Here is a 15093-nt window from a genome sequence, read left to right as displayed (position 1 = left end):
TTTTAGAGTGAAGAATGTAAACCCAGTTGACGTTTTCGCTCTGTTTATTTTATAGAAATGGTGTTATTAGCTCTGAGACCGCACATGAATGTCAGCTGCTCTGTGCTGTGATTGGCCACTAGATCAGAATATGTTATGCAGAATGATTATACGCCATTACGAATATGTTTATTGGTCACTATAATGAGACGTGTTCGTGTTTTGCAGGAGGCCTGCACCTGGAGGGTCTGTTTTTAGTGAACGGCAACGCAGAACGCGTGGAATGGCTCAGGCAACGCTACGACAGCGGCGTGGAAGTTGATCTGGAAAAGGAGGCTGACCTGGCATCCGCCGTCAGTCTGCTACGCCTCTTTCTGCAAGAGCTCCCCGAACCCATCATCCCTGCCAGCTTGCAGGCACAAATACTGCAGCTCTATCAGGGTGAGTAAACCAGTCATCCACAATAGACATAGCAAACTGTGACTTTCATGTCAAACATCTCCGCTTGAATGTGGCCGTACTGTAGATACACAAACTTTTGCTGGCGGTAAAGTAATTGCATCATCAGTGCCACGCCCGCTCTTTCACACCTTTGCATCATCCAGTTCTCTACCCTCCCACCTTTGCATCAACATGATAAATGGGTGTCCTTCTGAACGTTCTCCTCAGTCTGACCAGCAAATTCTTTGCCCTCTTTTAGACTACAGCAGTGAGGAGGAGCTGGGAAGAAACATGAAGTACTTCCTTCAGCAGCTGCCGCAGGTCAACTACAGCTTACTCCGCTTCCTGTGCCGATTTCTGTCCGGTGTGGCATCTCTTCAGGAGGAGAGCTGGAGCGTAGGGGCTCTCGCCGCCGTCTTCGGCCCAGACATTTTCCAGTAAGAATGAGTAACAACAATAAACAGTTGTGTAGTAACACAACTTTATTATTTAGATTAAAAGAATTCAATTCAATTCAAGTTTATTTATATAGCGCTTTTCACAATGTGTATTGTTTCAAAGCAGCTTTACAGGGGCAAACAGGAAAAACAGATAAGTTAGAACACAGCACAGTGCATGGTGTTTATACAACGAGTAAGATCATTCTAATAAATAATATCTAATTTCTAAATAAATAAATAAATGAATGAATGCAGTCTCCCTGTGAGCAGGCCAGAATAAACAGTTATTACTTGTTACCTGTAAGAAGGTTGATGTTTGATAGTTTCCTTACAGCTTGTTATTCCACATTTTCCGCATCAATTGTGGGGTGAAAATCTAATTGAATGTATTGAATGTTAAACAAAACAGTGAGTGCTGTTCTTTTATTGTTACCTAAAAGCATTATTAAATCAGCTAAACTATTTATAAATAAACATGCAAGGCAGGGGATTTTTGCTAATGACTGATGTTTCAAGTGGAATTTTTTTTTTGTGCGGGCAGATTGTATTTAGGTTAAGGTTAAGTCATGACAGTACAGTTTAAAGGGGCAATGCAACGGTGTTTCATGCATTCTGACTTTTTTTACAATATTAAATGTTAAACGTGCCATCTTCTCATGCTTTGACACTTGAAAAAAACCGAATTGGACGTATGATGTAGTAATTCTGTGCTCGATACAAGGTTCGTATAGGTTTCAGAAAGTTTTTTTTCAAACAAGAAAAAACGTTACGTAACAACTGTTCTAAGTCCCTTATCTGGCAATTCGCCCAGAAAAACATGCCCACGGCTAGGCGAAAGAAATTGCCCGCCCACATGTCAACCGAAGAGCTTAACATCAATACTGACTGCGTTGCGTCAAGACTGGCTTTGGTGCCGTTACTGTTGCCATAGTGAGAGAAGTGGTGTGTTTGTTTATTCTCGGCATTTCAGTGATGGATGTTATAAAAACTGTGAATATAACGCTAGATTTGGAGATCGTTTGAAACTGATAGATGGAGCGGTTCTAGCGCTAAAAGATGCCGGACATGAACCGCACATGGTAAGGGAAACTGAGTCATGCCTGTGTTTTGTTGGCAATAGGTGCGCACGTGCTTAAGCTCCATCCACCACTCCCCTGCACACGTCGTTTGTTTTCGGGAATAATCATACACCTATATCTGTCTTTTATAAATCAAACAATCAAACTAAAGACTACGAATATTTGAAGGGTACGATACTATTCTTTAAGTACTCAAGATTAACATGAGATATGCAGAATCTGACCGAGTGACGGCCACTTTAATAAACATGTTCTCTTCTTGCAGTTTAGACACAGATGTTGAAGATCTGAAAGAACAGGAGTCTGTCAGTCGTATCCTGGCAGAACTGCTGGAGAACCAGGAGGAGTTCTTTGATGCAGAGGAGGACGACATCTCCAACACCAATGACTACAGCTCCATTAATGACCAGGTGAACTTGATATCTTTTGCGTGTTGCAGCTGTCCTCTAATTAAGTTATGCTTATTTTTATTCCACAAGGGTTTTGTGATGCTCTTATTAATTGTTGCCAGGGATGCACCAGTCAATCGACTGCTGAAAATGTGATCTCCATAGCGCCTATACTTTAAACCACCGCATGTATGAATACATACAGGGTCAATAGCACACAATCAATAGTAATGAATGATGAAGTGCTTTCTCAACACTCGAAAGCTGAAACTTGACTTGATGAATTGAAATGGATCATTCATCTGTTAAGGCTTGTTTTGAAAATAAAATAGGTGTTATTTGTTGCATGACTACATTCAGGCATAATAACAGTAATTTGGCTGAATCACTGTACAGTTAGACAGACAAATGTAAGTACACTTGATGTAATATGAGTGGCGGCAGTCAAGCAAAATCAATAGTGTTTGTATACACGTGTTTTCAGTGTTACTGTCTGTGTATTTAATTAGTATTCTTCCTTTCTAAATGTTAATGCAATCTCGGGGTTAGAATACTATCAGCTTGAAATTTAAGTCGCCACACCCCTGATTGTTGTTAACACAGTTTACACTAGCCTTTTGGGGAATATTGTGTATTTGTATAATAGATGAATGGGATTAGCGTAAGAAGGTATTAACTTTTTGTGCCTTGTGCAATGCCCGCCCAAACCTCACAAATGTGTACAGTGGTTTGAAAGGCGATTATGTGCTTACACTTTGATGTTTGTTTAAAGCATTTACATTTCGCAAAGGCCACCTCGCTTCCAGGCCTGTACACAAGCAGATGTGGAGCAGAGAAAAGAGAAGCAGTGTTATGTCTGCAGTGTTATGTAATGCATTGTATAGCTTCCAAAGGCGTTTCCTCATTTCACGGAGTGTTTTGGCAGACAGATTCTCAAATGCCAAAGGCATGAGAAACGCAGATCATTTTAAGTCTTAAATGTGTGACTCTTTATGTCCTTATAAGGACGTATCACTTCACTCTCCTACACAGTCTGGGCTTACGGACGACTGCGTAAATTCAGGCCACTGTCCAGGTTTCTTACTTTATGGAAAATGGACACAGGAAATGGATGTGCTCCCTTCTGTCAAAATGCAAAAAAAGGAAACAATTTTTTTGTAATATTTTGTAATATTTTTGTACAAATATAATACTGACTAATTTACATAACTGAGTGAGTTGGATTGGCACCTTATCCCCTCCTTTCTGTCAGCCTACACTGAGCTGATTGGTTAGAGGGTCTAGTCTGCTGTGATTGGTCTACCGTGTTCAGTGTCGGTAATGAAACGTTTCCGGGCATTACACCGAGTTACGCAAATCCGACCCGGGATGGAAATTCGAATGACAGTCGACTCTAGTCGACTTAGCCTGTGTCTTTTTTTGTTTTGTTTTATCTTTGCATTGGGTTTTGTTTGTCTCTGGAAAGGAAGTGGCATGGTTATGTAGGTGTAACACCTCACCTGCTCATCATACCTGCTCATATATATAACCTTTGGTTCAAAAACCTGATGTTCTTACCATCTAAAGAAAATTGGCCTCATCCTAACCAAAGATTTACTGTATGTCTGGTGCTGCCCAGGCCCTAATCTCCAAAGCAACATAAATTATGTTTGTTCCAGCCAAACCCTTTTGTTCTTAAAATTCCTGTTTCGGACCTGCCGTGTCCACACAGTAATAAAGGTCTTTCCACTCACACAGTTGCTGAACCACATTTTTTTAATCCCAAGAGAAAGAAGAACGTGTTCCGCACACGCGTGAGTTGTTTTTCCTATAAGGTTGGCGTGCACGATGTACGCTTGACAGCATTTTTTAACTCATTAATGAGGAGCGTCTTTAATTATAGCCTAAGTCAACTGCACTTGGTGTTTGCATGCAGATTTTTCTGTATTATCTGGAGACAGACATTAGGAAACCTCAGGGGCCAAATAAAGGTTTTCTGCATCCTTTAGCTTCTTGAAGGAATTAAAACATTGCAGATGAACCCGGAAGGATGTTTTTCAACCAGTGTCTGTACTGTATGCTTTGATGTTTTGAAAGCAGATGTCATTAATGAGGACAGTTAGAGACAGATCAATCATGCACAATGAAATCTGAGAAACGATTTTTGATTTAAATTCCTGTAGTTCTGCCCCTAGCCCACTTCCATCTTTCAACCCATTTCTGAATAATACAATCTCAATGGCCTTTGGTCCACACAGCACCTTTTTCTCGCTTTGATAGGGTTAATATCAAACTCCTCGCGTGGTATATTACCTAAAATAATATCCTCAGTTTTTCTTCCCTTCTACTCTGTTGCCACATCAATGCTCAGCCAGATTAATGTTCCGCAATTCACCCCACAAAAAATAGCACAGGACTCTTCCACACCTCATATAATGTCATTCATGTTATTGCATTATAATAAAAAAATGTTAATAACACTTAAAGAATAAGAATAAAGCATCCAAGAATAAAACATCAGTTTTAATGTCCGTTTTCAGCATATAACAGATCAATAAGAAAATGTGTGTGAAATGTGAAAATACGGTCATCCTCCGAACCCTCCGTTCTGCACACTGCATGTGACTCATATCTGCATGCACACTGAACAGCAGCTACGCTCGGCCAATCAGATATTAAGAGACATGGTTGCTATGGTAACATGGCTGCGATACTGCAGCAGAGTACATTTGCAAGCGTGCTGGTGCCAAAGTTTGTGTGGTATCACATACTGTAAGAGAGATTTACACATTGCCGTGTAGTCGGGAGCAGTGCGTACCGTCGTTCCTATCATGCAAAATTTACTGACTATTTGCATCAAAACCTAGATTTGTGCTTTAGGTACTTGCATTATGTAACCCAAGCTTTTATTAATGATGGATTCAAAACCACAGCTAGTAATACATACAAGCACTTATAACGATAGATGAGAGGAAGTGGTCATATGACTTTATTAGACATTGCCAGATGTAGTGAATGCTGTAATTCTGGTATCACATTTACATATGTTGCAAAAGTACAGAAAATTATAGTAAGAAGTGTGGCATTAGATAGATTAATATAGTAATAGAAACAAATGAACACTTACATTGTGTATACACATTGCATCACATCTAAAACAAACGATAATATTTGTTTTAGAATAATGCAATGTGTATACACGATTCAAAGTAAAAGAAATGCACTATTTCCCACATACCGTGCATGTTTGTATCTCCTCTTTGCCCCGCCTCTTCAAAGCTCATCGCTCTGAAAAGCGAGGCGTGCTATGATTGGCCAGTTAACCAGTGCGTAGTGATTGGTCATATCTGCAAGCGTGTGATGGAAATGTAATGCCTCTTACCATATTTGGAACATCAGGTTCCAAAGCAATTGTACTGACAGGTAAGCCCACCTTAGTTGCGTATATATTTGGGCGGTCTTAATCAAATCATACCACGAACTGATGTAGATTTGTGGGGGTGCAGTTACACGAGGCGTTTCAGGCAGGTCTGGGGGGCATTCACTTTTAGATAGAATGCATCTTTTTTTCCAACACTTTACTTTTTGCAATTTTATGTGTCTAATACATGCATGGGCAACTTATAACACACCAAAGACACAGAAAAGCAAGTATTCGTGCCATATGACTAAATAATTTTAAAGTAATAATTTTATAACTTGTTATATCATAATGACATGGCAACATTACACAACATCCAGTATCAGTAATGTACGTGTGATGTCATGAGTCAAAAATGACACCCAGGCGATATCTTTGGTTTCAAATGTCGGCGTGTAAATTAAGTTAAATCCCCTGCGATTAATCTGCATAGGTGTGGAGCATTGCATAATGCATGTATCACACAGGGGCGGGTGTAAGATGGGCCTGCAACGCAATACTGATGATGAATTACCCACTACTAAGATGACAGCAACTGACCCGTGCTATGATAACGTCTCCCCTGCAGATCACCGAGCTCCTGGAGGAAGAGAAGCTGGAAGCCTGCGAGGAGCTCCCACAAGATGGCGAGGACGGCCCTTCTTCTCTCTCACCCAAACATGACCACGTCACCCCCTCCTCCAGGTAAAAACAAACCCCGGTTTTAGAAGCTTCACCCAGCATGAGGTCCCTCTCAGGCATCTCCCTGTGCAATTTAATATGAGTATAAATACATAAATATCTTTAAGGGTACAGTAACCATTACATGAAAGTCGCCCTCATATCTGGGCCACTCCCCTAGTTGTTATGACTCGTTGTGTTCAACTTCATACTAATCTTCGAATATTAGAGCAGGTGTGTTTTTTCAGCATAGTGTAGTTTTTAAAGTAACTTTTTTGACAAGTAGCAGTGTAGCAGAACAAGAAACAATATTGAGCTCATGCCATGGCTGGTCCGATGTCCCATCTCTCACTTTTAAAGCTTTTGTGATTCCTCTGTAGCCTGACTACGTCAGACTTCGTACTTCCGCTCAATTTAAGTTCGCTTCTGTACTCAGTCTGATATAGCAAACCATCTCCCATATTATGTCGGCTTCAAACCACCGGTCCAACCAACAAACAGAGGGTGGGCTGAGAGCCGTGACGTAGATGATTAGTGAAGAATTTAGGATTGTAGTTAGGGAAAACTAGAAAGACAGCGGACATGGAGACACGGATGGTATTTGGTCTGTTGTGGAGAATCTTCCCGGCATTTGCCATCTGAAGTCCGAACAAGAAGAGTGTTTGGTTCACATTTTGAATGGAGGTGATCTTGTGGCCCTCCTCCCAACAGGTTTGGGGAAAAGTTTAATGTATCAACTGTTACCGATTGCCAGATCGAACTGGCACCCTTTTGACAGGTCAGTGTCTCCTTTCTTTTCCAGTCCTTGAATATTCTCAACTCAACTTTATTTATATAGCGCTTTTTACAATTTTCATTGTTACAAAGCAGCTGTACATGAGACACATTAAATACAAGAAAAACAACTAAAGGCATATACCTGTAAAAACAAGAAAAAGGTGAAAACAACAAAAGATAGACATACAAATGCTCCACACACACAATATGCATACATACTTACACACATTGACATAGACGCACACACGCACAGTGAAAGCACACATTTGAGATAAAGGAGAGAGAACCACAGGTCTAATATTAAACAGACTTTAAATTCTTATATGCAATATTAATTATGTCTAACTTCTAAATTCTAAAGCAGCCCCCCCGGCCAGGCAAATAGTGCAAAACAATATGCAAACGGTGGCGAGGAACCCAAAAAAAACTCAGGAGAACCCAGGCCCAACCAGGGGATTCCAGTTCTCCTCTGGCAAAAGCTGCTGCCTCTGCACAAGCTCAACAGTGCTTGCACAACAAGGCTAAATAAAAGATAAACAAACTTACTTATAAGGTAAATTATAGATTTAAGATTATCATTAACAATCTAATAGCATCTGAAGTGTTGTAGAAATATCGTGTGAAGTTGCCACGTCCTTTATCCAGCTCTATCATCACAGCTCTTGTCAGGTCACCGCTTTCCATTCTCAGCTCTGCCATCAGGTCTGTGCATGAACTGCATCCTGCGGTAACCTTGGAACAAAAAGACAAGACTGCCTTAGAGTAGAGTACTGTTCTCCACTCTTTGATGCAAAAAGTACATCATTTGTTGTTGGATGTTCCTGGTTCCGGTTGATCTAAATAATGCAGCCTAAATCCTTTGAGGATTAATATTATGGCAGTGTAGTGTATGCCAGATTAAAAAGATGCGTCTTTAGTCTAGATTTAAACTGACAGAGTGTGTCTGCCTCCCGGACAGTGCAGGGAAGAATATTCAGAAGTTTAGGTGCTAGATAAGAAAAGGATCTACCACCTGCACTTGATTTTGAAACTCTAGGTATTACCAAATACAGATATCCTACAGATATTGTCATGTCATGTTGTAATCTTGCTATTAACTTGCTTTATTTCCTACAGATTTGAAATTAACGAAGAGCTGTGTTTAACAGAAGTAATACTTACTTTGACAGTTGGCTGCAAATATTTTCTTGTTCGTCTCTACTGTCAAATATTAGTTTAGATGTACTATTTGTACCGTGGATGCGTACATTTACTTCACATAATCCGCAAAAGTTGTCCACAGCCATCTTCACTCTGGTATTTCAGTCCATGGTTTTGTTTTCCCCGCATACCTGTGTTTACAGAGCTTAGCCGGCACATAACATACGTCATACCAAAACGTTATGTGATGGGCATAATGATTGTTATGTTATGTGATGGGCATAAACCAATGATTTTAAAGTTCAGACAAGCGCCCCCCCCCCCCCACGAGAAAGTAAACACTTGCCAATTATGCCCTTCCAGATTCTGTCTACTAAGCAAATCGAAGTAGCAGAGTCTGGTATTACCAGGCTAATTCCTTCGTCCCCGCTGAGCTGAAAGGATGATATTCTGTTTGAAGAGGAAGTGGCTTGAGCTCTCCAGGTCTAGACCACAACCGATCTATTAGACGTCTGAGCCGTGATCTCTTGGCTTTTGTTGCTGTACACTTGTCTTCTGAAGTTTATCTGTACTCAATTCAGAGGACGACTTCAAACACCAGCGTCCTAAATCTCAGACTAAGCTGCCTTTATACCACATAAGAAAGCTGAACTTCACTACCACATTAAAGGGATAGTTTACCCTCCATCCCATCCATCCATTTTCTTCCGCTTATCCGGGGCCGGGTCACGGGGCAGCAATCTAAGCAGGGATGCCCAGACTTCCCTCTCCCTAGACACTTCCTCCAGCTCTTCCGGGGGGGACACCGAGGCGTTCCCAGGCCAGCCGGGAGACATATTCCCTCCAGCATGTCCTAGGTCTTCCCCGGGGTCTTCTCCCGGTGGGACATGCCCGGATCACCTTCCCGGGAAGGCGTCCAGGGGGCATCCGGAAAAGATGCCCGAGCCACCTCAGCTGGCCCCTCTCGAGCCCTGCCGGAGTCCAACATGCACCGGGAACAAGTCTGACTTACTGCCGGCAAAGCAAACCAAGCTCCTGCTCCGGTCATACAGGGACCGGATAGCCCTTAGCAGAGGGTCCAGAATCCCATACTCCCGGAGCACCCTTCACAAGATGCCGTGAGGGACACAGTCTAATGCCTTCTCCAAATCCACAAAACACATGTGGACTGGTTGGGCAAACTCCAATGAACCCTCCAGCACCCTGGAAAGGGTATAGAGCTGGTCCAGTGTTCCACGACCGGGACGGAAAACACACTGTTCCTCCTGAATCCAAGGTACTACCATCGGCCGGATTCTCCTCTCCAGTACTCTGGCATAGACTTTTTTTCCGGGGAGGCTGAGAAGTGTGATCCCCGATAGTTGGAGCACACCCTCCGGTCCCCCTTCTTAAAAAGCAGGGACTGGTCCCTGCCAGTCCAAGGGCACTGTCCCTGACCGCCATGCGATGCTGCAGAGGCGTGTCAGCCAAGACAGCCCCACAACATCCAGAGACTTGAGGTACTCAGGGCGGATCTCATCCACCCCCGGTGCCCTGCCACCGAGGAGTTTCTTGACAACCTCAGTGACTTCAGCCCGGGTGATGGGCGAGTCCGCCTCCGAGCCCTCGGCCTCTGCACCTCAATGGAAGACGTGACGGCGGGATTGAGGAGATCCTCAAAGTATTCCTTCCACTGCCCGATGATATCCCCGGTCGAGGTCAACAGCTGCCCCCCTCCTCTGTAAACAGCGTTGGTAGGGCACTGCTTCCCCCTCCTGAGGCGCCGGACGGTTTGCCAGAATCTCTTCAAGGCCGACCGATAGTCTTTCTCAATGGCCTCACCGAACTCCTCCCAGGCCCGAGTTTTTGCCTCCCCAACCACCCGGGCTGCTGTCCACTTGGCCTGTCGGTTCCTGTCAGCTGCCTCGGGAGTCCCACAACCGGCCAAGGGTGTTCTGGTGCCATGTGCACTGATGGACACCCTTATGCTTGAACATGGTGTTCGTTATGGCCAAACTGTAACTAGCACAGAAGTCCAATAACAGAACACCACTCGGGTTCAGATCAGGGGGGCCGTTCCTCCCAATCACGCCCCTCCAGGTGTCACTGTCGTTGCCCACGTGGGCGTTGAAGTCCCCCAGCAGAACGACGGAGTCCACAGTCGGGGCGCTTTCCAGCACCCCTCCCAGAGTCTCCAAGAAGGCCGGGTACTCTACACTGCCATTTGGCTCATAGGCGCAAACGACAGTGAGAGACCTATCCCCGACCCAAAGGCGCAGGGAAGCGACCCTCTCGTTCAACGGGGTAAACTCCAACACATGGCGGCTGAGCTGGGGGGCTATAAGCAAACCCACACCAGCCCGCCGCCTCTCACCCTGGGCAACTCCATAGTGGTGAAGAGTCCATCCTCCCTCGAGGAGTGTGGTTCCAGAGCCCAAGCTGTGCATAGTGGTGATCCCAACTATCTCTAGTCGGAATCTCTGAACCTAACTCACAATCTACGGCTCCTTCCCCGTCAGAGAGGTGACATTCCATGTCCCTAGAGCTAGATTCTGCGTCCAGGGATCGGGTTGTCGAGGCCCCCGCCTTCGACTACCGCCCAATCCACTTTGCACCGGCCCCTTTCACCCTCCTGTAGGTGGTGGGTCCACGGGAGGGGGATAGTTTACCCAAAAATGAAAATTCTGTCACTGAACAACTTCCATTGTATGGTCACAAAACCAATGGGTACCCTAATTTTTATGTTACTAAAATTCTCCAAATTTCTTTTTTGTGTTCTGCAGAAATGACATTAGGGTGAGTAAAAGATGACATTATTATCACTTTTGGGTGAACTTTCCCTTTAAGCGAAACTTTTTTAAAGGTGAAGTGTGTGATTTTTATGTGCACCAAGCCGAGTTGTAAAAGTAACAATTGTCTCCTAACACTCTCTCCATCTGCTATTGGTCAGACAAACAGTAAGCCCAGCCCCAAACGTACACCATTGGCCGGGCTAGTGTTGTAATGTACAGACAAGTTTGTTTGCTCAAACAAAGAGGTTGCAATTTAGCCACACTTTTTATAGACATGCTCCAGATTTTAAGCATGGTAAGTAAGGGTGTGAAAAGTATGATTTATGGCGATCATTAACTTGTAAACGCTCCCATGAGGCATTGGCAGTCTGCCTAGATGTCTCTGCTAAGGTAACACAAATCAGAAGGATGGAAAGATTAGTAGGACGTGCTACCTTTCAGTTTGACGCAAGTTAAATTGAGTCGATGATTAATTGCATGTCGGGCAAAGTTGAATTGAGAGAATACAAAAGGTACATGTGATATCGAATCAATAATATAAAGATAGTAGTGTTTGGCCAAGTTGTTCAGTGCTTAAGGTGATTACACCCTTAAGATAGCTATGAGTATTGGAATGTGTCAAAACAACATCCACAGTGAAGCGAGACATAACTTTGTGGAAAGAATTCTATAAACTATTTTATTTGTTGTCTTAGTTTTCTTTCTTAGTGTCATTTATAAGTTGTCTAGTTGTTGTCTTAGCTACTGTTATATTACTAAAACTTTAGCGTGCTTCTTCACTGTCTACTCTCGTCTGGAATACTGCTGTTATGCTTTTAACATGTTGTCTTGACAAGTTTGTAACAGAGCTGCAATATGCATTTCTATTGCAAATGAAGAAATATTTGTATTAAAACAAACATCGTCTTTCATCTTCTGTATGAGGCAAAGCTCCTGGTGTGTTCCTCCATGGTTAAGGAATTTTTGTCTTATCCTAGCCACTCTGAAGTGTTTAATCTGGATGGAGTAAACCTGCAAATTAATAAGAGAACATCCAACCACCTACTTTGAACCTAATAAACTCTTTACCAGTGCTGATTCGTCCACAGATGTATTCAACATGAAAGCATTTTTTTCTCGATTTATATTCAAAAATTAATTTGGTAAATAGTGTGAGGGTTTAATGTAGATTCGATATATGGTATTTGTCTTATAGGGTCAACCTGAACAGGATAGAAAGTGATTTCTAAATAGTAAACCAACCATGTGAAAGACATTCATCATAAAAGACCTATGTAGTAGTGGTAGCATTGTATTTTTTTTTCAAAGCTATCTATAATTGGTACACATTCACAGCAGTTACAAGAAATTGCCCTTTTATTGTCTTTATGATATGCTACATGGAAATAAAGATTCTTTCCCTTTCTGAATAGCAGGAGATTAATTATTAACTTTAAAAAAAGGCAATTCGTCCAGAATACAAAGCTATAACTATATTGCTGTAATTTCAGGTTTCTAATTATATACAGTTATCATGTTTTGTAAATTGCTTTATTGCTGTATAACTAAATTTAGCATGTTTATGAAATCCTCTTCAAATATATGACCCCAGATAGCAGGTTAACTTGAAATCATGTTGTTTATGGATATTCAGACAAGCGAGACATGTTTATGCCGTAGTGTTGCAGTAACTATACTCACCCTTATTGTGCCCCAGTGAAATCTGAAAGGGTGTTGCACATAAGGCTAAATTTAAGCCCTGCCATATATCCTTCTCTCGCAATGGAAAATACTTTTTGCGCAGCACTAAAATAAGTGGCAGCAGACGGGTGTTCTTGAGACATGTTGTTTGGCCGTTGGAATGCGAGAACAGTTTTTGACACGGCATCAGCGTCTGTTATAAGTGGAAGGTTAGCAACTACATTCAGAGTCAGAATTCAGCTGCCTATTTAGTTGCAGTGCTTGCACAGCTTTACATGACCAATGGGAGACGGCAGAGTTCATGTGATCCTCCCCTGATACAGTATACAGTTGGATACAGCAGCCAATAGAAACCAATAGTTTAGTGACTTGCTCACAAACACCTTTTTATTCAGTGTTCAGTACCTTTTGAATAAGGATTTAGGTGCCAAAGATTTGCTATAGTGGTTAAGACAAGGCACATAATAACCTACTAAAACTGGAAGTTGAAGTTGTGTCTTGAAGGTCTGGAGGGAAATTAATCTGCCAGCTAAGTGGAAAAACTGAATTGGGTTGAACAGCATATGTATTAATCTTCATAAATTTGAAAATCAAGACCATGATGTCTTATGATCTGGCCAAGAGAAAGCATAGAAATAGGAAATAGCAGTGGGCTAAGAACAGATCCTTGGGGTAAACCACTGGAGTTGGTGAGCGAGCGAGGTTTGCAAAGATTTGTGTCAACACATCTGGGAGTCTCCCTCACTGAAAAAGCTTTAGAGGCATCATAACAAAAGCACTGTGACTCAACATGAACTCTTGGCCTATACGGACAGCGATACATAGAATGGGCTGTAACTCATTTCCGCTCCTCTCCTTAAGTGTTCGCTCAGGAATCCTGTGACGTCTCTTGGGTTTCGTTCACTCCAACTCTATCGTACCACCTTATTATGTCCAGTGACACTTACAACACGTTATGGAATTTGATATTCCCTCTGACTGAGCACATCAAGATACTTATCAAGTGGACAATGTCTGTATGGTTCCACCACCCACAGTGTCTATCATGTCCGCGGGTTCATTCATCATCTCATCAAAGTTAGATTGGTGATGTTAGATTGGATATTGCATTGGTTCCTGAAATTACCCCTTATTTTGTTTCCTGCTCATTGATATACTTGAGCATTCTCAGAACATGTGGAAGCGTGATATCCCTCCCAACCAGCTTAGTCTGGCCTGTGACTGGTCTGGAAATGGTAGGTAATTGATCATGGCATTTGTACATTTGTTTTGTGTCATTTGCAAATAACTTTGTTAGACAATGGAGTGGTAGTACTTACTGTGGGGAAGTAAAGGCATGCTGATGTGGATAGTGACCAGGTTATATAAAAGTCTAACAGGTGTTTAGCAGTCCAGGCTAGATTTTTGCCTCGAGGGAGAGGGAAAATTTGGGAGAATGTAGAAATGATTGGCCGGGAGCGCCAGCGACAAGACTGCGTCAGACGGCCGTGTATTTAAGCAGAGGTCCAGTGAATCCACTGCAGCACTTTTTTAGCAGAGTGCCTGATCCCACACACTGGCAGGCGGCTCATACAGGGCTCCGCAGAATGAGCGCTGGTAGCCGGTGTTTGCCTTTTGACCTGCTAATCCAGACTTTAGCACCTCAAAGTGCCCAGTCAGGATAACAACACGCCCAATTTAACGACCAAGACGGCTGGTCGACGTGAACCAAACCGCAGAAAATGTCTTGTCAAGTCCTTCTCCACAGGTAATTCTTCATAGCAAAACATGAGATCTAGTTGGACAGCGGTGCTGCGTTTGTGTTATGGGATAGGCTTTTGTTCACTCTGTTTATTGATTTGTTGTTGCTGGCGTTTATTAGGCTGTGTTTGACACTCAGATGTGACTGCCATTGAGTGTTTACCAGATCTCAAATATTCATCCAGGGGAGATTCTGGAAACCCCCAGTAATTCATGCAACTCTGCTGATGCTGGTTAAAGTTGATGTTTTGATGACAGCAAGTGTTCGACGAAAAGGATAATCACTGCATGATGTTGCATTTAATTTGTGTGTGTGTTGGAAGAGTGCTGGTGTGTCTGCTGCTGATAAGGTAAAGTGTTGAGTCAGAGGAAGCAGTTTCTCTGTTATCTAAAAGTTTTTGTTGTACCTCATGGTGAGCCAGCATGTTTTTTTTGTGTAAAAACAATCTATGCCCACCTGTGATTTATTCTCTCTGTTTGGCTGCTTTATTGTTGCTTGCATCTCTTAGTTCCAGTTTCTTTGTTTTTCCTATTCTTCTCAGCCATCGTGCTGGATGTTTTGCCACCAAGGTGAGCGTGTGCATGAACATCCTCCCT

The 15093-nt window shown here is 42.6% G+C and overlaps 1 protein-coding gene across 4 annotated transcripts in view; it reads left to right on the top strand.

Annotated features, from left to right (window-relative positions):
- fam13b (family with sequence similarity 13 member B) overlaps positions 1-15093 on the top strand; it is a 56497-nt gene that overhangs the window by 23449 nt on the left and 17955 nt on the right. For all 4 annotated transcript variants that reach the window (XM_056769360.1, XM_056769361.1, XM_056769362.1 and 1 more), the window contains exons 4-7: positions 208-420; positions 680-857; positions 2205-2349; positions 6297-6412. In XM_056769360.1, the coding sequence (XP_056625338.1) occupies positions 208-420; positions 680-857; positions 2205-2349; positions 6297-6412 (652 nt within the window). The remainder of the gene's footprint in view (positions 1-207; positions 421-679; positions 858-2204; positions 2350-6296; positions 6413-15093) is intronic.

Source organism: Triplophysa dalaica, chromosome 16 (genome assembly GCF_015846415.1).
Source record: "Triplophysa dalaica isolate WHDGS20190420 chromosome 16, ASM1584641v1, whole genome shotgun sequence".
Lineage (NCBI taxonomy): Eukaryota > Metazoa > Chordata > Actinopteri > Cypriniformes > Nemacheilidae > Triplophysa > Triplophysa dalaica.
The sequence above is the reverse complement of the archived record's forward strand: the minus strand, read 5'-3'. Positions and strand labels throughout refer to the sequence as shown.